Source organism: Balaenoptera acutorostrata, chromosome 16 (genome assembly GCF_949987535.1).
Source record: "Balaenoptera acutorostrata chromosome 16, mBalAcu1.1, whole genome shotgun sequence".
NCBI lineage: Eukaryota > Metazoa > Chordata > Mammalia > Artiodactyla > Balaenopteridae > Balaenoptera > Balaenoptera acutorostrata.
The window spans coordinates 75,150,240-75,175,263 of record NC_080079.1 but is presented as its reverse complement, the minus strand read 5'-3'; the positions used below and the strand labels follow the sequence as shown (position 1 = coordinate 75,175,263).

General features: G+C 46.6%; 1 protein-coding gene across 1 annotated transcript in view; it reads right to left on the bottom strand.

Annotated features, from left to right (window-relative positions):
- KCNK1 (potassium two pore domain channel subfamily K member 1) overlaps window positions 1-25,024 on the bottom strand; it is a 47,604-nt gene that overhangs the window by 3,098 nt on the left and 19,482 nt on the right. The window contains exon 2 of the mRNA XM_057531510.1: window positions 2,481-2,876. Within this exon, the coding sequence (XP_057387493.1) occupies window positions 2,481-2,876 (396 nt within the window). The remainder of the gene's footprint in view (window positions 1-2,480; window positions 2,877-25,024) is intronic.

Here is a 25,024-nt window from a genome sequence, read left to right as displayed (position 1 = left end):
GAACAAAAACATGAAAATGAAAACTCGAAGAACAACAAAAATCCCAGTTTCATGACCCAAAATGGTAAAACGTTTAAGGAAGATTTTCAGAAAATAAATGAACCAGGGAAGCCAGAATCGGTAGCATAATAGGAACAAGGGGGTTGATTATGTCAAGAATGCAAAGTGACAGTTTTCTAGTATCTTTACAATTTGGTTATTAGGTTTTGGTAATAAGATAGCATATTTTAGAAATAGCAATGACATTGTTAGTAGACTAATGGCAAATCTCCTCCTTTTCCTTCATCCATTATGTAGTCAAACTCTTGAGTGCTGACAAAAATACCCGTGATGTTTCAGACAGAAGCTGCGGGACTTTAGCCTATCCACAAACTAATATACCTTTGGAACGTTCATTTGTTCCACCTAGCACATGCACTATTCAGAGTGCCTAAAAAAACCACGATTCACATGGAAACAAGCCTTAAAACGTTCGGTAAGGATTTAGTACTCCATGAAAAATTGAGGAAATTAAATCGTTGGGCAAAATTTATGAGCAAACAATTAGCACAAGAGAAAAGTAGAGCTAGCCGCCATAATTAATTACAGAAACAAATTCAACATTTCTTAAGTCATGAAAAAATTAAATTCCGATAAGGAGGTAAACATTTTACCCTAATGCAAGACAAGAAAGTCTTGCATTAGGTAATTCTGGTGATACTGTAAACTCATAAGGCCATTTGGAAAGCACTGGGTCAACATGATCTATGAGTCACCAAAGGGCACGTTCACTTTGGGTCACCCAGCCCACTTCCTGGAAAGATAACAAAGTAGAAAAACATGTAAACATACAAGAGTATTTACTGTAGTGTTATTTATAATGCCCCCCAACTGGAAGCAAGCTAAATATTTGATGGAGGGCTTCCCTGGTGGCACAGTGGTTAAGAATCTGCCTGCCAACGCGAGGGACACGGGTTTGAGCCCCGGTCCGGGAAGATCCCACATGCTGCGGAGCAACTAAGCCGGTGCACAACTACCGAGCCTGAGCTCTACAGCCCACGAGCCACAACTACTGAGCCCACGTGTCACAACTACTGAAGCCTGTGCACCTAGAGCCCGTGCTCCGCAACAAGAGAAGCCCCGACAATGAGAAGCCCGTGCACCGCAACGAAGCGTAGCCCCCGCTCACCGCAACTAGAGAAAGCCCACGCGCAGCAACGAAGACCCAACGCAGCCAAAAATAAATAAATTTATTTTAAAAAATAATAAATAAATAAATAAATAAATAAATATTTGATCGAAGCAGGACTAGATGATGGTATAGGCACCCGATAAAATATTATGCGGCTATTAAAGATAAATATGGTAACTAGAGGAAATGTGCAATCACGCCTGTAACCATTTGGCAAATATTTATGGAACTTGTATGGTAGCCAGGAACTCTTGAAAGCACTGGGTGTTTATTAGTGAAGGCTTTGTCCTGAGTGAGCACGGTTTCATAGAAAAGCTAAAATACATACAGTTCAACTAATAAGCATTTTGTCATGTTAAGACTACAGGATAGGGCCAGGCCAGAACATCCGGCTGCCTCAGTATGTACTGTGATTTCCTAGAAGACATGGCATGAGCTGAGTCTTGAAAAGTTCCTGAGAAGGCAGAAATGAACACTATACGTACAGGGGATGGTGGTGGTGGGATGAACTGGGAGATTGGGATTGACATGTATACACCAATATGTATCAAATAGAGAACCAGTAAGAACCTGCTGGATAAAAAAATTAAATTCAATTAAAATCAAAAACAAAAGAAAACTGTACATACAGTATGATGTAATTCTACACATTGTGAAAAGACAGGAAACAGACACACAAAAATAAATAGTTGTTGCCAATGGATTTCTAAGTTTTCCATGACATTATATTGAATTTTTAAAAAATTGTGTAAGTTATAAGTCACTGGCCATCTGAATTTTATGCCTATTTTCCACATGTAAAATTCTGAAAGAGGCAAACATATTCTAACGTCTTCAAAAAAGAACCAGATGGACAAATGAGATAAGCAACTGGTTTACGATTTTCCTGGTAAATGAAAGAACATGATGGATTGTTAACAGGCTACATCCTAGCCCTGGTTTTCTTGAGCTTAAAATAGTTAATAAAGTAGAGCAATTTTTTTTAAATCAAAAGTTGATTATCAAGTTATTCTGTGTGGTGCATTCTTATGCTGTCACTTATAGTGTCTATTACATTACCGGTAAGAAACTGATGGGTACTTTTAAGGTGCCTGGGAAAAAACAATTCTCAGTAATAAGATTTTTGCTTAAAGCATTTTGAAAGGAATCATGATGCAATGAAAGTGATGGGAAGGTGGCAAAATGGAAAACTTATCCATGGAAAGCAGTCAGGGCTCTGATGAGTGGCTCTCCGTGAGTGGGTGAGGGGGAGCTTGGAACTGCCAAAAGAGCCCCGGCGGGGACAGGGTCCGTGAACCCCAATACTCACACGTGATCCCAATCTTGTAGAGCTCCCTGAATTTTTGATTATAGCCCTCTCCGGGAACATAATCCCCGAGGCCAATGGTGCTCAGGGAAATGAAGCAAAAGTAAAAGGATTCCAGGAAGTTCCAGTCATCCTCTAGGAGGGAGAACACCGCGGCCGGGATGAAGAAGAAGCAGGACACGGTGACCACACCGAGAAGGACAGCGTGGACAATGGCCACCGCCTGCTTGGAGAAGCCCCAGCGGACGTGGAAGTAGAGGACTGGCCTGCGGGTGACATGGATGGTGACACGCTGGACCACCGCCGTCAGGAACAGAAGGGTGAAAGGGATGCCGATGACCGAGTAGATGATGCAGAAGGCCTTGCCCCCGTCGGACAGGGGCACAGTGTGGCCATAACCTGAAAGGGGAAGAGGTGGAAAACACCTGATAAATAACACACGCCTGCCGTCCACCCCTCCTCCCCTCCCACCCAGGAGACGAGCCGGACGAAATTTGCGTTGGTGCTTCAAAGGCTCTATCCTGTTACTGCATAAGATTCAACAGTGGGTGCCACACATTTGGGAAGTCCATCACTCTGGATCAGATCTACCCAGCTCTTCCCGACGCATCCAAGCCTGGTTTGGAGGTCACTGTTAGGCTGAAACAGAAGATCTGTGTGCGAGGGAGCTAACACTTCATCGTCTCCGGCCATCAGGGAAAATGCATGCATGATAGGATGCTTCTCTGCCAGGAGGGTGTACCCCTCCCCACTCCGCTCCCCCCAACCCTCCCCAGGAGCCTCATTAGGACCCAAAGCCAGTACAGACTTGCTCCAAAACACTAGAACGAGGCAGATGACGGTACAGTGGGAAGATGGGGGGAAGACTCAGTGAGGATACAGACATCAAAAAAGAGGAAGATACACGAAGATGAAAGCACACCAAGTCAAAGGGCTGAGCGCTTCTTTTCAAATATTTTGTTCGATGGTCTGGTTAAACAGCACATCTAGAAACTGTTAACATTTTTTCCGCCTTGTCATTTCTGTAGGTTCCAAGATGCCATATATTCCACAAAACAGACATAAAAAAACCCCCACACGTTAGGGTCAGTGGTCAAAACATATGTCTCTCTGACTTTCCACTAGGTTTCGGTCATTCCCAAATCAAGCCAGTCAAGAGACTTCATCTGACAAATGCCTGCAAGAGAGAAGCCAACGGACTGTTTTTAAAATCTCACAAGCCCTTCATCCTGAAAGGATGCACATGTCCGAACAAGTCTGTCCAGGAAAGAGCCAACTAAACGCATTTTTTTGGGTGAAATCAGCTTCTGGAAAAAAACCCCTCACTCATGGGGTTATTACTGAAAAGTGGCTTCAAAATCTGATTTCTAAAATATATCCTGCTTAGAAATAACTCTGAAAAACCTTCAGCTTCAGATCTCCTGATTCTCTGCTTTATACCAATTTCCGGGGTGGGGGTGGGGGGCCCAGGTCTATGCGGCCACCAAGAAGCTGCCCCGGTTACTCCTGTGCCTGGCCTCAGCACGACAGTCAAGGTGGTTAATCCCAGAAGGTTATGAACGAATAGGGAGTCCCAACAAATCTACTGAAATTGTATGCACTTGAACATCTCCACAACCGTGCATCTTCTGTAAAGAGATGCCAGAGCTCAGACGCTCAGAAGGATTGAGAGAACCACTGTTCTGAGCGTCGGGTCCTGAATCCATCTGGTCCTCCCACACCCACAGCTCCTGGCATGCTTCAGCTGATTCCGGGCATGGTTAAAGAGGGAGACGAGTCAGTCAGGGTTTCCAGAGGGTAACATGAAGGACGGAGAAAGCTTGTAGAATTATGTTCATGCAAAAAAAGGAAGCAGCAGAGATGTGAACACTTCACTTTTGAGGAAAAACACGTTACAAAGGAATCAGACTTTATGAGTAAAGCAGCCCGTATCATAGAAGACAGGGGCCAATCAGAGCCATGCCAGGCATTAAGGAGGAAGGATATTTTAATGGTCAGAGATCTGGAAACAGAATCTGATAATGGAATCTTATTTAACACGACAAAGCCAACTGGAAAGTGATTCACAAATTTGGTAATGAGCCTCTGACCAAAAGTATCAGGAGACAACAGGGGATCAAGCAGAGACTGTAAGGGATGGATTGACTTTGGCAGGAATTGTGTAGAGAAAACATAAGATTAGCTGAATTTGTTAGACTACTTGTAAAAGCCTTGAAGCCCTGATTTTATTACTGTTTGGTAGCATTGCTATGAATCATCTTCACTAAAAGTGTAACACACCTGTTTCACATAGCCCACCTCTTCTGTAGAATCTGTTCCAATAAACTACACGATTTCAGTACTAGTAGAAAAAAAAATTAATTTCTAGTTTTAAAATACTTTAGGCTATAGTTTTTACTCTCCAATGATAATAGCTCTTTTTATTAGAATCTTAACTAAACTTCCATTTGCTAACATGTTATCTCCAAGCCATAGAGATAATCATTACAAGACTCTAGAATGGCTGTCTGCAGTAATGATTTTTTTTTTTTTTTTGGTCAGTAATGTGTTCCCACTAAGAGATTAAAAATCACTAAAGTGTAGATGCCTCTTGAAAGCCAGTTTCTCCTTTTGATGTTTGCATAAATAATTTTTGTTAGTGGAAAGTACAATGTAAAATTTATATCTCATCTGCAGTCTCTACACTTTCAGCGCTTTACTGAGTACACAGCAATTCTTTTGCAATAGACAGCTAAATGCACCAGACAGAAACCTTCAGTCCTAGTGAACTGTAATGAAACAGTGAATAATCTACTCAAGTTCAACTGACTCCCCAGATAAATCGCAAAGCAAAGCTCATATTTTTATCTCAGAACCACATTAAAATCCTTTACAAACTAGGAAGGATTTAGCAAAATGTTAATACCTTACTTATTTGGTGTTCCTTAAATTTTTCTAAGGCTATGCATGTAATTTTGGGGCCCAAAAGATTGAGCATGGCAAAGTCTACTGGAAAAACGAACTTCAAAAACTTAGGATCCAGGGACGTCCCTGGTGGCACAGTGGTTAAGAATCCGCCTGCCAATGCAAGGGTCACGGGTTCAATTCCTGGTCCAGGAAGATCTCACATGTCACGGAGCAACTAAGCCCAAGTGCCACAACTACTGAGCCTGCGCTCTAGAGCCCGCGAGCCACAACTACTGAAGCCCGCATGCCTAGAGCCCGTGCTCCGCAACAAGAGAAGCCACCGCAATGAGAAGCCCGCGCACTGCAACGAAGAGTAGCCCCTGCTCGCCGCAACTAGAGAAAGCCCGCGCGCAGCAACAAAGACCCCGCGCAGCCAAAAATAAAATAAATAAAATAAAATAAATAAACTTAAAAAAAAACCCAACCTGTTTGTGGCCTGTCAAATCTACATTGTACGTCTGCTTTAATTTTTAAAGAAAAGGGCACACTGACCAGAAGTGAAGAATGTCCACGCTAAACACAAGGATTAAATGCCTCCCTTCCTGGGATACCAAGGCTGGGACTCCTCTGATGACAAGACTGCCTTCCCAGGTGCGAAGGCCGTGCTGACTCGCTGTGCATGTGCTGGTCTGTTTCTTTCAAACCTTCAAGGAATGGATCCCTGACTTGTTGGATGTTCTTTGTTCTGACAAGATATAAAACTGTGTCGAAAACCATGCTTCTGTGGAGCAGTTCCTCAGTCATATGGGAAGCTGGCTTCCGGGCTATAGTCCTCAGATGGCTCAGATAACACTCTTTTCTATTCTTCTTCTTGATTGTTTATTGATTTTTTTTCATCGACAGCTATCTAGGCAGCACACTGACCTGTCCTGATCCTTCCCTGGACCTGAGACTTCTGCTTGGCCCAGTCTGTTTCTAATTCACTGTTCTTCTGGGGGTTTTTTGTTTTGTTTTAAAAATATTTATTTATTTGGTTGTGCCAGGTCTTAGGTGCGGCACGTGGGCTCCTTAGTTGCGGCACGCGGGCTCCTTAGTTGCGGCACGCGGGCTCCTTAGGTGCTGCACGCGGGCTCCTTAGGTGCGGCACGCGGGCTCCTTAGGTGCGGCACGTGGGCTCCTTAGGTGCTGCACGTGGGCTCCTTAGGTGCGGCACGTGGGCTCCTTAGGTGCGGCACGTGGGCTCCTTAGGTGCTGCACGTGGGCTCCTTAGGTGCGGCACGCGGGCTCCTTAGGTGCGGCACGTGGGCTCCTTAGTTACGGCATGCGGGCTCCTTAGGTGCGGCATGCATGTGGGATCTAGTTCCCTGACCAGGGATCGAACCCGGGCCCCCTGCATTGGGAGTGCAGAGTCTTATTATCCACTGTGCCACCAGGGAAGTCCCTGTTTCTAGTTCACTGCTGCCTTTGCTTTGGGGTTACTCTCAGGATTTCTTTCCACCTCTGTTCCCCTGTGAGCTAATGTAGAAGAAATGTTTGGGTCACCCTGGTCTACCTGGTCCCAATTCCACGAGAACAGGGATGGGAGGGTTTATGCCCCCTCCTGATGAGTACCATCCACATCAACCTCTTGCAGACGTTACAGCCTGCCACAGAAGATGCTCTACACCCGTGGTCCGGCATTCTCACCCCAGCTGCTGCTGTCGTGCGTGTGTCAGCACCCCGTCCCCGCTCCTTGTGCAGGGGTCAGCACACCTGTGCAGGTCCCCGCTCCCCCTGTGTGCCTGTCACACACAGACCTACCTTCCACCCCTGGGACCTCTGACGAAAGAGTTGGAATCCTGATCTAGAGCCTCATTATTGTGCAAAACAGCGCGGCTGAGGAATCACACATCATATTCTAGTCTGTCTTTTTGTGATTTCTTTTTCATTTCCTCTCTCACCCATGCCTGACCACGTCTTAGAAATTTTTGACAACAGGATGACAATGAGAAGAAAAGCTGAAGGAAGCAACAGAACAAGGGTCTAGTCCTTCTGAAAGTGCCAGTATTTTAAACAAGCCTTTCTGATCATATTTCCTCCACCTGCCGCTTCCCTCAGGTGTGCCTTTGGGTTTGACAGAATTATCCTGCAGCCATCACTTCCCTGAGGTCTAAAGTTCTTAGACTGTAAAGGCTTCCCAGTCATGCACTTTTTTTTTTTTTTTTTTTTTTTTATTTATTTATGGCTGTTTTGGGTCTTCGTTTCTGTGCGAGGGCTTTTCTCTAGCTGTGGCAAGTGGGGGCCACTCTTCATCGCGCTGCGCGGGCCTCTCACTGTCGCGGCCTCTCTTGTTGCGGAGCACAGGCTCCAGACGCGCAGGCTCAGTAGTTGTGGCTCACGGGCCTAGTTGCTCCGCGGCATGTGGGATCTTCCCAGACCAGGGCTCGAACCCGTGTCCCCTGCATTGGCAGGCAGATTCGCAACCACTGCGCCACCAGGGAAGCCCCCAGTCATGCACTTTTAGAACAGGGTTTGAAAATTCATGCCATAGGCGTTTTCCCCCCGGGCAAAGATGCTGTGTAGACAATTCCAATTTCTTTTCCCCTAGGAAAAGCGGGCACCTTGCCCTGTGGAAGACAGGCTCAAAAGGTAAAGGAAAAAGTGCTGGAGGACCAGAAGACAACACACCATTTACTGGACCCTGAATTTCCAAGCCCCGCCATGCAGATCATCAGACTAGTTCTTGTTTGGCCCCAAGCCTCAATCCAGGCTAGAACTGGTCCTAAACTCTTGTCTGGTGTGAAGGGGTGGAGGAGCCCTGGATGCCTGCTGGACCAAACCACTCCTCGCTTTACAGAGACTCAAAGCAGTGATGTCCCAAGGTTTTCTGGCAGGAAAGCACAGGTGTCTACTTCACCTTGGTGGAAAAATCTCTATACCTTTTAAAGGCAGAGGTTCCTGGAATAAACTTTTTTTTTCCTCTTCCATTTGACTTTAAAGACTCTGATGCTCTTGAACATTGAGAACACAGGGAGGAAAGTGCAAACAAAAAAGTCCTTTGCAATACCACACGTGTAAACCAAAGGTGGTGCTTAGGGAAATGGGCCGAGGAATCTGACGTCCTAAACTTGAATACCGGCTTTGCTTCTTACTAGCTGTGTGACCCTGCAAAACTTTATACCTTCATTTCCTCGTCTGTCAAATATGAATAATACCTCTTACCTCTTGGAGGTATGATGAGGATTACACCAAAGCATCCATGTAAAGCAATGAGCACAGATGCCGGTACCTAGGAAGTACAGAGCAAGTAAGCTCTTCTACGGATGCTGAAAGAACTAACAATTCTCTCGACAATACGTATGCTCTTCCAGACTGGCCACTAGGCATGCTAGTTAGCAGATGTCTGTATTCTCTCCTCTGTTCTCTGCTCACATTTTAATTTTCCCTCCATCCTTCAAGACTCCTCTTCCACACTGATGGGTAAAGCAGTTCCTGGTAACAACGAAACACCTAACAACAGCACTCAGGGGACAATCTGATACACAGGACTTTGTGGCCTCTCTGTAGTTGGGGACAACACTAATGACCCCCACTCCAACAGAAAAATCCAAAGCCTCCCTCTCAATTTCTCACTCCCTTCACTGTAAACGGCCCAGTAAGGCCCCATTCACCACAACCACGTTCTTATGGGTAGATCCCAGGAAGTTCCAATGATTAAAGGTAGGTGAGACCCCTCCCACAAAATTTCTCTACTCGGTGGTATGTTATATACAAAGAAAAGAGGCACTACATAGCCACACAACCTATTGTTAGCACAGGGAAGTTCAAGTTCTCTCTCCTTTAGGTGCTGCAACAAGCAGTTACTTGAAAGGTTGGGCGGAGGCAGATACCACACTCCTCTAGAAGCCAGATTTCAACCACCTTCTGGTCCAATCAGGTGACAGAATCCTCAGGATCCTTGGTGAAGTGGCAGAGCATTGAAGACGGCCGAGTCCTCGAGCTGGAATGCCATGGTGAAGGATATCCATTTGCTGGGTTCTAAAGGTTTTATACCCCCTCGTGCAAAAGTAGATGAAAAACATCTCTAGTCAACCTACGTAACTTGAATGAAAAACCATCCATCTTACCCATGAAAATACTTGTAGTACTCCTTATGCTAATTCAGGGACTCTAGTCTATACTTAGGCCTTGCTGAGACCTCAGGAGAGTGGATTTCTAGTTAGGGTCTCTCAAATGCTAACTAACTTCCCCTGGAGTACATGTTCCTAATCAGGGAACTTCACATGTTAACTCCCTGCCCCTGGACTACAGACGAATTGATAGGAACACTATCACACCATCGATATGGGAATACACAACACCTCTGTACTTCTCTTAGGGTCTGACATGACTGACTTTTCCTTCTAGGAAATCTCACTTCTCTCAGCTCTGGGTCATGGCCCGGTCGGCACAGGATCTCCTTCAGGAACACCCGTGAGTGGGTCTTCCACAGGGCAAGGCTCGCCTTGCTGCCTTGGTCCCAGAGCAAAGCCACATGTATCTGCCAAGGACACGTGCCTTGGTTACCCGAAGCCACTGAGATCAGGGCCACGTCACCGCAGCATTGCTTGGCCAAAACTTACTAACCCGATATGCCAGGGAAAACTCAAAAGCAGGCGGGGGAGGTGTGTGGGATGGAGGAGACAAGAATGGGAAGATTCAGCGTGTTGACAGCTGGCTTGTGGGTACACGGAGGATTCATTATGCAACTCCCTCTAATTCTGTCTATATTTGAAAATAACCTAGAAGGACAGACTTAAAAGTTAAGGCTTTGACATGTGGATGTAAGAACAGTTTTCCATCTACATAACATCGAGGAGGACATTCTAGATTTTTCTTTACTCCTTGAAATCCTGCTTTGGTACAGGGCAGTGCTGGATGTTAGCACATGAACAGAAGATCAATTAGGACACAGAGGTGTGGCACTCAGAGACATGAAGATACAAATGTGCTTTTTAAACTGTTACAGGGACTTCCCTGGTGGCCCAGGGGCTAAGACTCTGCGCTCCCAGTGCAGGGGGCCCAGGTTCGATCCCTGATCAGGGGACTAGATCCCACATGCATGCCACAACTAAGAGTCCACATGCTGCAACTAAGGGTCCTCATGCTGCGACTAAAGATCCTGCGTGCCACAACTAAGACCCAGTACAGCCAAATAAATAAATGAATGAATGAACGAATGAATGAATAAATAATGGTGGTGGAATTATATATTAAAAAAAAATGGTTACAAGTCTGTAACAATTCCATAACCTCCTTGAACAGATGGCTTAACACCTCCGGCTGTGCTTTGAGGGCACAAACTCCCAGGCTGTAGGCAGCTCAGACGTGTGTGGGCCAGATGGATGGGGGGATGTCAATTCTGGGGCTTCCTCAGGAGAAGTGCCAGGGGGCCCATGCACACCTGCTGTCTGCTCCTAGATAGGGGACACAGTTCTCAGGTCCATCTGCCAGCCTTGGGGCGGGGGGGAGTTGCAGCGGTGCAGCCCACGGAGCACCTCCTGGTCCTGCCAACCCGTCACTGATGAGCAGCGTTCCAGAAAATGCTATTTCTCTAAGGCTGAAGGAAGTGCAATCTGCTCTGGGCCTGACCTCATCCTCCTGTGAAACTCCCAGGGCAGGGGGACAGGATTCTTGGGGGGCGCTGAGCACTAGAGCGGAACAGAGGATTTGCAGCCAGAACCCAAAGGCAAGGCAGCCCTCCCGGCTCGGCATCGGGGGGGAGTGGGAGCCCTGAGGACAGAGCACGGCAGAGGCAGGGGGGTGAGGGCAGTCCGGGTGGCGGGAATGTGGGGGGCGTGTAAAGGGCCAAGCTCTCCCAGCCACCCCGGTGGCTCAGGTGCACTCCTCCCAAGGGACCCCCAGATGTGCACCTGGCTCTCCCCGGGGGAAGCTGTGTCTGCCTTAAGGTGATTTCAGCCCTAAGTTCCAACTGATGTTTGCTGAGCCCTGAATGTGTTCCAGGCAGCGGGGTTTGACAACCTCACTTACATTCAGGTACGAAGTCATTCAACTAGAACCACCCTGTTCAAGAGAAGCCACGCAAAGCTCACTGATGCCCCAGCCTGGGGAGAGGATCCCTCTGTAGCAAAGGCAGACTGAAAAGAAAAAGATTTACGTGAATGGAAACAGAGGCGCAGATGACACACCCACTTATAAAGCTGACATCTTAATAAGGGGATTCGGGTACCACATTCCCAAAGATGAAATATTGGGCTCAAAAGAGTCACTTTGAATAGAATTTTCTAGCTCACAGATACGCTGGATTTTAAGCGGGGAAAGCAAAAGGAACAGGTCCGTCAGAGGCCTCCCTCACTGGTCCAGCTTTGGTGGGAAGATCTGTGGACCCCAATGTCCTTCCTTCTACTGGTTCAATATGACCTCCATCTAAACCACTGTGTTGAAACAGGTCTGTCTCCTCCAGGTCACCAATGGCTTCCATCTTGTGAAATCCCCCAAATAGTTCTATTCTCACGTTTCTCAACTTCTAAGCGCCATCTGACCAAGCTGACTGCCCCCTTGAAACAGTTTCTTCCCTTGGCTTCTCCCTCTCATTCGCTGTCTCCCGGCTCACAGGCCCTTCTCAGGGTCCTTCGCTGGTCCTTCCTCCGTGGTGAGCGTGCCAGACTCCAGCCCTCCAGGACTCACCTCTCATACTCTGTCTACACTCACTGCCAACCCCAGACTACAGCCACCGGAAAGCAGAGGGGGATCAGAGTCAAGCCTGCTTGTGACCTAACAGCAGCATGACATCTTTGAGGCAGCTCTGCCTTGGATGATGGCATCCAGACTCGAGGCTTTAAGTACCATTTTTACGCCTGTGGTTCTTCAATCTGGCTGCACATTAGCTTCACCTGGGGGCTCTTAAATACCTTAGAGATGTCACTTCAATTGGTCTGGGATGAAGTGCAGACGTTAGTATATATTTTTAAGCTCCCCAAGAGACTCCAACATACAGCTAGGATTGAGAACCGCTGATCTATATACTACAGTGATGGCTCCCAAATTTACTTGTCCTCTTTTCCGGGCTTTCAATTTATGGCTAACATCCTATTCAAAATCCTGTCTTGGATGTGATACAGGCATCTCAAAATTAATATGTCCACAAAAGATGTCTCGATGACGACATACTTAGGACCACCTCTGCCCTCATCATCACCCCTCACCCTGAAAACCTCAGCCCAACGCTGCCCCTTCCCTAGCCTAGTCTTCCTCGTTTCAGGTAACAGTACTGGCATCTGGTTCTGATTTTTTAAAATTTCTTCTTTCCCTTGTCCGCAACCTCTGCTCGATCAGCAAATCCTATTGGTTTCACTTCTAAAATGTGTCCTAAAGCAGAGCACTTCTCATCATTCTCCCTGCTGCTGACCCACGGCCCAGGGTTTTTCTCCTGCATCACTTTCTCAGTCTCCCACCTCCCCTCACGATTCCACTCCCCCAGCCGCTGATGTGTGCCAAAGCTATGAGACACTTGCGTTAGCGCCCTGTAGCTGCCTTGAGAAGCCGACCCGGCGGCTGAAAACAGCGGAAGTGTATCTTCTCCCGGTTCTGGGGGCCAGGGGTCTGAAATCAAGATGTTGGCGGGGCCGCACCGCCTGCAAAGGCTCTGGGGGAGGACCCTCCGTGCTCTCCCAGCTTCTGCTGGCTCCAGGCCTCCAGGAAGGTGGTTTCCTTGGCTTGTGGCCGCGTCACTCCGTGTCTACCTCCACCTCCACCTGGCCTTCCCTCTGCATCGTCTCCTTTTCTGTCTCGTATCACGACATCTGTTACAGCATTCAGGGCCCACACGGACGACCTCACCTCGAGATCTTTAACTCAGCTACATCTGCAAGGACCCTCTTTCCAAATAACGTCACAGGATCCAGGGTTAGGGCCTGAACATAAACTGGGGGCGCGCGGGGGGCACCATTCCACCCACTTCAATATTATAAGGTTAGCTTAGCTTTTTTTTTTTTAAACAAAACTACTTCTCAGACAGCTCTGCTATACCCAACAGAGGTACACAAGGTTGACAGATTACAGGGAGCACTTCTTTTTTTTTTCTTTTCTTAATTAATAAATTAATTTATGTTTTTGGCTGCGTTGGGTCTTTGTTGCTGCCCACGGCCTTTCTCTAGTTGCGGCGAGCAGGGGCTACTCTTTGTTGCGGTGTGCGGGCTTCTCATTGCAGTGGCTTCTCTTGTTGCGGAGCACGGCCTCTAGGCGCATGGGCTTCAGTAGTTGTGGCACACGGGCTCAGTAGTTGTGGCTCATGGGTTCTAGAGCGTAGGCTCAGTAGTTGTGGCTCACGGGCTTAGTTGCTCCGCAGCACGTGGGATCTTCCCGGACCAGGGCTCGAACCCGTGACCCCTGCATTGGCAAGCGAATTCTCTTTTTTTTCATATGAATTTTTTTTTTTTTGAATTTTTGAATTTCATTTTATTTATGTTTTATCCAGCAGGTTCTTATTAGTGATCTGTTTTATACATATTGGTGTATATATGTCAATCCCAATCTCCCAATTCATCCCACCGCACCACTTTCCCCCCCTGGTGTCCATACATTTGTTCTCTATGGCAGGCGGATTCTTTTTTATTTATTTATTTATTTATTTATTTATTTATTTATTTATTTATTTTTGGCTGTGTTGGGTCTTCGTTTCTGTGCGAGGGCTTTCTCTAGTTGTGGCGAGCGGGGGCCACTCTTCATCGCGGTGCGTGGGCCTCTCACTGTCGTGGCCTCTCTTGTTGCGGAGAACAGGCTCCAGACGCACAGGCTCAGTAGTTGTGGCTCACGGGCCTAGTTGCCCCACGGCATGTGGGATCTTCCCAGATCAGGGCTCGAACTCGTGTCCCCTGCATTGGCAGGCAGATTCTCAACCACTGCGCCACCAGGGAAGCCCGGCAGGCGGATTCTTAACCACTGCGCCACCAGGGAAGTCCCTAACGTCATCTTTGAATAATGAAAATCATATCACATCACCCCTTGGATTAGAATCTTCTAATGACTTTTCACTGCAAGTACTGGAAATAGAACACAATCTTAAATTCCTTGCTACGGCTTATTCGACTCTAAAGATCTGGCCCCTGACTACTTCTCTGACCAAACTTCCTACTACTACCCCCCTCACATACTACTCTCTGGAAAACACCGGCCTTTTGTCTCCTCTTCAGGAAGTTTGAGCTCTGTCACAGGAGAGGCTCCTTTTCTTCATTCAGGTCTCAGGCCAGTATCACTGCCTGAGACAGGGCTTCAGGGCACCCCCTCGACAGTGGTCCCACCCCCTCCATCACTCTGAAGCCACTACCCCATCTCAGTTTCCTTCTCGCACCAAACACCGCCTTACTCAGTTACATACTAAGATGTCTTGTTGACTGTTCCATGTCCAAGTGCCCAGAAGAGCCGCTTGGTCAGTAGGGTGCACTGAATAACTATATGCATTAGTAGGGTATCTGTTTAAGAAGCACCATGAACGCCCCTGAGATGGGTGGCAGTTTTACTGTCAAAACACGTGAACTTCGAAAACTCCTTTGGGATTGTGGCAGCACAGCTGATTCTGTCTTATTATACTTTCCCTCCACAGTCCAAATAGTCTACGCTGAGCGTGGCAGTGGGGGAGCAGGGGAACTCAGATGACGCCGGGTCCGGAGATGGTGTGAGCTGTGGTGTATACGGATTCAGCCACATCACGCCATGCCATAAGGGGGGTGGCGTGGGGCAGTCACGGCCGCTCCTGCCAAGCTGGTCAAAGGCCCCATGGACAGCCCACACCAGTTGAGAAGTTCAGGTCTCCACCCCTCCTCCTCCCTTCTCTGTCAACAGGGAATGACAGGGTATCACAGTCCGAGGACTCGATCAGGAAAGAGAAGCACAGCAAGGGCGGAAGTGCAGTAGCTAAAGGGAACTCACTCTGGGGCAAGTGTCTACTAATAGGAGCTCATCAAAGAAAATCTTATCCTCTAGAAGGAAATGTCAAACTATAAAGTCCTAAGTTGACAGGAATTCCATCACCATACAGTGAGTTGGAGTGGGCCACCCTCTTCCCCTGGACCCCACCCAGACATTTTATTTCTACTGGTACCTACATGCTCCCCAGCTCCCCACCCAGCCCCCAAGGAGTCCCTAATTTATATATACCCCAACTGCCCAGTTCTCCCATCAAACCCAGCCCTCCGTTCCCAACCACCTAGAGGCGAATGTACCGTAAACACCTCTAACGCAGAAAATCTGCGAAGGAACCCGAAAGCTCGCCCCTCAAACCAGCTCGGACACTGGCTCCGCTGTCCACCCACCAGCTGCCTGAGAAGGATCCCCGACTCGCTCTGTCTCACCACCACCGTGCAAGGGCACACCGAGAGCCCCTGACTTTGGGAGAATCGCCCCTGCTCCCTCCTTTTTCTCTGTCATCGCTGCGGTGTTACGGTTGAGGATTTGATCATCCCTCCTCCATACCCAAAGGAGCTACCGGCTCTTCTCCCGCTCTGCCCATCCCTCGTGCCACCATCTCCCACTGCGAAAGGTTAAGATTCAGACCCCCAGGTGGACGCTTGGTGCCCATCGGGCCAGTCTCACTGCCTGCTCAGGGCCGATCAAAGAGAACCGGGAGATGCTCCCAGAAGAACACACCCTGCCCTTCACGCTTGCACGATTGCACACGCACTGCTCCCTTTCGTCTCTCTGACCTGTCCCCGAGCCCCCGCGGGCCTCAGTCTCTGCTTACGCACCTGCAGCATTGCTGTGACAGCCCCCAAGGCACGTAGCCCCCTTCCCCCTCGCCTGTCCCTACCAGAGGCTGGCAGAGCCACCAGTTCCTGTCCTCGTCACCCCGCAAGCCAGGAGTGACCACACGGGCGTAGCTCGGGATAATCAGTTGTCCCTGGAAATGTGCTGGAGGGAAGCTGGTCTGGGGAACCTCTGTTTCTTCCCTGCTTTATCACCAACAGCATGCGGGGAGCAGAGGGGCCATCCTGAGATGCTGAGGGCCCGGCCCGAGGGGAGGAGGCGGAAGACAGGAAGCTGCACCAAACACCTGCCAGCTAGACCAACGCCTGCAACCGCTCCCCATCGGATGATATAATGTGAGAAAAATCACCCCCCCACACCAGTTTAAGCCACTAGAAATTGGGATTTTTCTTTACCGCAGCTGAAAGCAATGTTCATTGGTACAGTCACTTGTATTATGGTGATCATTTACATGCTTCTCTAAGATATGTTTGATTCTTCTAACTCTGAAACCCTAGCACAGGGCGTTGCATATGGCAAGCTGATGAAGGCTATAAAGCCCAGAAAGTGTTGCCTCTGAGGAAAGCAGTCCTAAGAGGCTGTTCCAGGCAGACACGAGACGTACCTGACATTTATGCTCAACATTTTCCCAGAAAACCACCTCTTTTGGAACAATTTACAAGGGTACTTTAAGAGATTGAAAATACATATGTAGAGAACAGACTTGTGATTGCCAAGGTGGAAGGTGGATGGGCGAGGGATGCACTGGGAGTCTGGGATTAGCAGAGGCAAACTATTATACATAAGCTGGATAAACAAGGTCCTACTGCAGAGCACAGGGAACTATTCAATATCCTGTGATAAACCGTACTGGGAAAGAATCTGAAAAAGAATGTGTACATATATATGTATAACTGAATCACTTTGCTGCACAGCAGAAATTAACACAACTTTGTAAATCAACTACACTTCAATAAAGTAAATTAAAAACAAAAACAAATGTAAACTGTTGCCAAGTTTCCATCATAGGGATATTAGTTCACTTGATAAGAAAACAACTCTTGGAGCCAATTTATCTTACCATTGACACCTAACTATAATTAATTACTTTCAAGTCTGTTTTGTTTTTCAATGGAGATGAAATAAGAAATATAATGAGCCTGCTGAATTCAAGCTCATCACTAGGTCAAAAGCCAGGCTGGGCTCCCAGACAGTTCCTGAGAGTTCAGCACTGAGAATTCCAATTGCCCCTTTATTACTCACCTGCCTACCTGCAATAAATCAGGCTCAGAGTTAAGCCCACACTGACAGCAATATCGCACAATGACTACTTCTTATGTTTCCTTGTCTTTTCAAAACTACTCATGGTGCCAAAAAAGTTCTATTTTATCAGAGGAGTACATTTCCAATGTATTCAAATGTTACCAAAAATGTTTAACTCTTCAAACCAGTTATCATATGGTTTTTTCTCCCTGTTGCTTCCCAGGCACCTAGGGTATTTGTCTTTCTATTTGGACAAGAGAATTCTCATCTCAGATCTCTTTTTGGATATAAAGTTTATAGTCCCCTTTGCAAATCCTCATTGAAAACATGAGAATAGTGAAGTAATCGCAGAACCCACTCCCTACCCACACCGCGCTCAATTGCTAATCAGTTTCTTTCCCATTCACCCCAAAGTCCCAGGTTAGCAAATGCAGAGAGCCAGAATGAGGCAGGGGGAGAGCCCCAGAGGATCTCAGCAGGTGAGCGTGACCTGGAGGAAGGAACAAGCATTCAGTACTTTTCAGGAATGAGTTTTCAGGATAAAAGTCAGGAGCACAAAACTAAAACCCAAACCACAGCCAAGTAAAACACGTGAACAAACTTGAGACAGGCTGGGACCTGGGACCTGGGACCCTTTGCTGCAGCGCTTGTAGCTGGCTAAATGTCTCTCCTCCAGCAACAGAATACAAAGAAACTTTAAGGGACTAAAAATAACTGTATGCACAAGCAATTGGAGCAAATTATGGAAAACAAGATACAAAAAGACCAAAAACCCAACTGCCACTTCTGAAGAGCCGGGAGCAAAAGCAGGGGGTCAGGAGCAAAAGCGGGGTACTGTTCACGCACCCTGCACAGAACACCACCTAAGTAGTGGGCAAAACACCTAGCCACGCCTCCGGCCGACCTTTGGACCTGCCCCTATGGACCCGCCCCTACCCTCACCCCATAAGGAACCAGCTCACCCACCCTGAGGGAAGCAAGAGAAACTGTTACTTGTTTTCACTCCCCCCTCCCCCCACCCCACCCCCCCACCCCCACCCCACCCCCGCTGCTGCAGCAGGGGCCCCAATAAAGCCTTGCCTGAATTTCTTGTCTGGCTTCTTATCAATTTCTATTGATTAAGGAAGGCCAAGAACCCTGGTCAGTAATAAAACCACAATGCCAAGATCATGAGATGACTGACTGCCTCCAGGTTGTTTTTTTAAACACTGGACAGCCTAAAGAGCGCTGATTCTTCCCCTAGGATATTAATGGGGAAAGGATCAAGTATTTGACACAAACACACAGGGACTGTTCAATGCTTTGTCAGAGTCTTCTATTTTAAATATGCTTGGCAAATAAACGAGAAGGAAGCTTGGTGGTGAAAAGGACAGTATCTCTTATGGGAAAGAGAGGTTCAACCAGGCAACATAAAAGTTGGAAAATCAACCCCTCTCATAAATATTGATAGCTCAAAACATCAGGAATGTGCTTTGGTTGTGATGTTCGGGTCTATATGACACACCTATTATGGATCAAACACTTAGAGATGCTGCAGGTTCTTCAAAGAAACATAGAACCAGCTCCATGCTCCTCTTGTCTTATGAAAAATACAGTTGTGGAAACAAAAAGAGAACATTTTTAAAAAGGCAGAACAGTGTATTGTTAGGGGCTAAGTGAGTGGTTAGAAATGCTCTATATAAAAAAGGAGATGGGCAAGCACTATGTGAAGTCAGTGTCAGCCCTTTCTTTGATCTGGGTCCTGATTTAGGGTCATATGGATGAAAAACTCAAATCCTATACATTCACCTCTTCTTTTGGTGCCTCAGGACGGGAGCCTAATCGCAAGCCAACAGTCGCGGGTGAATATACACATGGGTGCAATATACACATGGATGCAAAAATATGAAGACTTTTGAAGACTTTGGTCAGTGGAAACTAATCATCATTGGGCTTATGTTTTGCTTCCCCAAAAAGGGACTGGTATCATTTGTTTTGTGGGCAATTACCCTTAGGGAGCAGGAAAACGTATCTGCCGCTTCTGTGGACCCACGTGCTACCCCACAGAGCCAGACGTGGGAAGGACAAGCTGCCTGATAGAATCACATGAATTCTTCCCTTTCTAAAAATATTACTTTCTGGCATAAAACCCTTTCCCGAGTGTGGCTCAACTTAGTCACACAGCCCAGCGATGCAGAGCTGGGATATTCAGCATGTCTTGCTTCCCACCAGCTGGGTCCCCAGGGCTCGCACCTGCGCAGTAGGGCGGCTCAGCCACAAAGAGCTCAGAGTGTCCCAGAGAGGAGGCTGGGAGGCTGGCGGTCTCCGCGCCCCGCTGCTCTGCTGTCTCCAGAATCCGTCACCGCTTCACAACGCTGCACGGCAGAGCTCCTTCTGCAGCGCTTCAGTCCATCTGTCTTAGGAAACATTCTCACTTCCACTAAACCATCATTTCCTGAGCGGATTTCTTTTTTGGAAACATCATTACATAAAAACACAAAAAAGAGAAAACAGTCACTTTTTCTTCTTTTCCTAACCCACGTCTTTGTATGACATCATTGAAGAGAAGCAGTGAGCCCCCTGTTTAGGGAGGGCACAGTGTAGAGTCAGGGGAAGTAGAGGCACATGGGGTCCCCCCCCCACTTTTAAGCATCTCAGATCTGACACTAACTTGGCTTTGTTTTACCGTTTAAGACAGAAAGAGTGAATATCCAAAGCAGCGTTTTATTAACTTTAAAAGTCAACGCTCCTTTTGGATAAACGAAACAAGGACAAGAAATCCATCACGGGGTGGGGTCCCGCTTCTCACTGGCGGGGGAGGGGAGAGATAACCCTTTATGTTTTTCCACAGCCCAGAACATTCTCTCAAACGTTAATTTCTGTAATTGGCACTGTAATCGGGAAGAACAAATCGGACTCCATATTGGATCCGTTTCTTTTACTTTAACCTTTGTATTCTATTGCTTTTGCTACAAGTTAAGAATGTTGCCTGTAGCCTGAAATATACAAGTTAGTTGTGACCTTTAAAGGTATAGCACTTTTCCATTCATACAGAGATAAAAAGTTGCAGAACAGAGAATAACATTTGTCTTGTTGGAGGTTTATAGGAACACCATGGCCTGACCTACCTGGACAGATGCAAGAACAAAGGATTCCAACACCAAGAAGTCTGAACAACCAGCCACACCCCCTCCCCCCTTTAGGATAAAAGAAGCCTGAATTCTAATTCAGGTAAGATGGTTCTTTGGGACACTAGTCCACCATCTTCTACGTCTGCTGGAGATTCCAATAAAGTGGCTATTCATTGCTCCAACAACTAGTCTCTCAATTTATTGGCCTTTCGTGCAGCAAGCGGTCTGAGCTTGGACTCAGGAACAGCATGGTAAATAATAAATATAAAGTATAATACTTAGTATTCAAACTACATATCCCTCTCCCCACATAGCCATTGAGAAGCTCTGCTCTGAAAGGCCTTAAATGCTGTTTCCAATCAGTCCAATAAATAGAACCATTTAAAATATAAAATGAGGGACTTCCCTGGTGGTCCAGTGGTTAAGAATCTGCCTTCCAGTGCAGGGGATGCGGGTTTGATCCCTGGTCAGGGAACTAAGATCCCACGTGCCGCAAGGCAACTAAGCCCACACACCGCAACTACTGAGCCCGCACACTCTAGAGCCCGTGTGCTGCAACTAGAGAGCCCGCACCACAACTAGAGAGAAGCCTGCGCACCACAGCAAAAGATCCCACATGCCGCAATGAAGATTCCGCGTGCCGCAACTAAGCCCCGACACAGCCAAATACATACTTACATACATACATAAATAGATAAATATAAAATGTAAAATGAGTTTCCTGCTTCTCAAATGACCAAATTGTATTTACTTTTAATCCAGAGTTTCCCAAAACAATATTACATTCTAACCATTCCACTGTACCAAAAAAGCAGACTTTCCATTGTACAGGTTTTGTACAGGTGAAATCTCATCACTGGTCAGCCCTGGGAAATACACCACAATCAGAAAGATTCCATGAAAGCTTGGTAATTCTGTGTTTATGAAAAGATAAACAAGCACTGCCAAATGGAAATTTTAATTTGAATGAGCCGAGGGGCCAGCTTGAAAGAAATGATGGTGACAACTGAGAGATGGGCAGAAAAACTGGTTAAGTGTATCCATGAGTTTTTAAGCCCTTTTGTTTCAAATTCTCCTTACATTTTCATCCCACTGAGCAAACAGAAGCCAACAGAAAAGACTTCCCACAAGAACCCAGCAGCACATCTCCCCACCCGTGAAAATTACCGCCAGCCTTTCTCTTTTGTTCCTGAGGCCAGCTTTCCACCCGGGCAGGAGGTCCCAACCCCACTCACCTACCAAATACTCAGCCCAGCAGGTCTACCTTCTTTCCACAAGCAATGTTACTCTCCCATCTTAAACGAAGAAGGTAACCCTTCTCCTGATCTTCCACTTCCCTGCCAGCTACTGAACATTTTCCTGCTCCTCTGTGTAGCAAAACTGTAAACCATTATCCACCTCCTACCTCTAATTCCTCTCCTCTCTCTTTTTAATAGACTTTACTTTTTAGAGCAGAACGGTTCACAGCAACATTGAGTAGAAGGTACAGAGAGTCCCATAACTCCCTGGCTCTACACAGCCACAGCCTGCCCCGTGACCAGCATCCCCCATCAGAGTGGTACATTTGTTACAACGGATGGACCTACGCTGACACATCATTACGGCCCAAAGTCCAGAGTTTACCTTAAGGTTCACTCTCGGTGTTGTACATTCTATGGGTTCTGACAAACATATAATGACATGTATCCATTATTATAGTATCATACAGAATAGTTTCTCCTTGCCCTAAAAATCCTGTGTTCCACCTATTCACCTTTCCCCCATCCCCTGGACACTACTTTTTGCTGTCTCTATAGTTTTGTCTTTTCCAGAATGTCCTATAGTTGGAATCATACAGTATGTAGCCTTTTCAGATTGGCTTCTTTCACTTAGCAATACGTATTTAAGTTTCTTCCGTATCTTTTCATGGCTTGATAGCTCATTTCTTTTTAGCGCTGAATAACGTTCCATTGTCTGGAGGTTTCACAGTTTATTTACCCATTTACCCACTGAAGGACACTCTCATTGTCTTTTGAATCTTACTCAGGTTGGGCTTTTACCCTCACCAACTCACTGACCTTGCCCTTGCTAAATCCAGTGGCCAGTCTCAGCCTTCACCTATTCATGCCTCCTTGCAGCAGCGCTAGCACTGATCACCTGACCTCCGGGCCACGGCAATCACCTGGTTTTCCTGTGACATCACTGATCACCTCTGAGTCTCTCTCATTTGTTTCCTCCTCTTTCTGACCTCTAATGTGGGACAGCCCAGACTCACACATCCCACCAGCTACTCAGTATCTCCACTTGGCCATCACACAGGCATCTAAACTTAACACGTCCATAGCTGAGCTCCCAACCTGCTTCTACCTGGGTTTATCCCCTCAGCTAGGGGCACCTGCAACTCCACCTCACTGGGACTGAAGCCAAAAGCTCTACAGTCATGCTCATCTCTTCTTGGTCCCTTTCACCCACATCCAATCTATCAGCAAACCCTACAGATGGTTCTGCCATTAAACAATGTCCGTATTGGACCAATTCTCACCATCCTCCACTCTACTACTGTGGTCCAAGCCACCAAAATCTCCCTGATGATCACTGATCTGCCCAGCCTCATACACTCTACTCTCCAAACAGTAGCACAGTGACCCCGCGAAAACAAGTCAGATGGTGCTTCTCCTCTGCTTCAAATCCCCCAGTGGTGCTCTGCCTCATTCTCTTACAATAAAACCCAAGCCCTTATTATGGCCCATATGGCCCTACCTGATGTGATGACCCCCATATCTCTCCAATTTCATCTGCTACCACACCCTGCTTTTACTCAGCTCTAGTCACACCAGCCTCCTAGCTCCATGACAGGCTCAGTCCTGACCCAGGGCCTTTGCATGTGCTGTCCCTGCTGCCTGGAATGGTCTTTCCTCAATATCCATTTGGCTGGCTTACTCACCAACTTCAGGTCTTTATTCAACAGTGGCCTACTCAGAGAAGCCTCAGCAAGGCTCCTTATATAAAATATCAATGCTCTCCTCAATGCAAACCTTGTATCATCCTTCTCTGTTTTACTTTCTTTTTCCTTAGCACTTATTTTATGTAAAATATTTTATAAATTTGTAAGTTACTTATTTTGATTATTATCATTTGTCCTTTCTGGAATGTATATCCCACGGCAGGAATTGTGGTCTACGATGTTCCCTGATGTCCCTCAGCACCTAACAATGTTCCTGGGACATGGCAGGTGCCCAAAAGGTATTTCCTGCAAGTATGAATGAATAAATGAGGGAGTGAATGAATATACTTGACTTGGCAGAAGCAAATTCATAGCTTAATCTTTAACAAAAACCCAAGGTACCGGTTTTGGTGGCCTATTAACATGTTATTAACCAGATCATACGTGAGGTTTCAAGATTTCAAGTAAAAAATATACAGCTGTGATGCTCTCTTGGCTTAAACTTTCCATTTTTATTCAACCATTCAAAAATATGAAAAGTAACAAAAATGTGATGGTCTTGGAGCCGGACTCCAGGTTCCCTTTGGGTAAGGATTGTATTTGCTCTGTTTCTTGCCGTGTTTCAAGCCTAGCAGAGGCTGGCTCATGGCAGGAACTCAAAAGGTATCTGTGGCCTGAATGAACACTAAATAAGGCTTTTATTTTACAGTAAAGTGTCATTATTTATTGAGCTATGCTAGGGTGACCACAACCTCAAGGATACTCCCACCCAAGCAGGTATAAACATAAACCATTTATATGGAAAGGATGTCAATTTTTCCATTCACAAATTGATAATTGCTAGTAACAGAATATTAAAGTGGTTCCTGAAAAAGAACAAAATGTGGGTATTTACCTACTTCAGCTGTTGTGAGAATTCCATTTTTTAAAAAGACTTTTTTGGGAGCAGTTTTGCATTCACAGCAAAACTGAACAGAAGGCACTGAGATTTCCGACATACCTCCCACCATGACACATACACAGCCTCCCCCAGGATCAACATCCCCACCAGACGGCACAGCTGTTACAACTGATGAACCTACACTGATGCCATCATCACCCGGAGTCCAGAGTCTACATAAGCGGTCACTCTTGGTGCTGTGCATTCTGTGGGTTTGGACAAATGTATAAATGATATGCATCCATCATTAGAGGGTCACATAGAGTAGTTTCCCTGTCCTAAAAATCATCTGTGCTCTGCATCCACCCCTCCCCCTGCCTCAAGATAATTCCATTTTAAAGACAATGGATAGATTAGACCGGAGAGCTACTTCTATCTAGACACTCTTCCTTTGGAGTTCGGCCAAGGGGTAAAAGCCTTTAAGTACCAGTGAGGGTTATGATAAGTCAGTGTAACTTTGGAAAGAAACAATTATTTCTATTCAAAGTGTCCCATCTGAACAAAATGACCACTTCAGACTCAGATGCTCAGGCTTTTCTTTCAGCTCTACATTAAGTAATTCGAACGACGGGGAAGTACAGGATCTTTAGCAGAGGTTCTCAAAGAAGAAGTGGAAGGACTTTAAGTCACTGTACGCAGGGCACCGAGTGGCCATGACAATTCCATGAGCCCTGCTTCTGCTGAATCCCCTGGCGCTCACACCTGA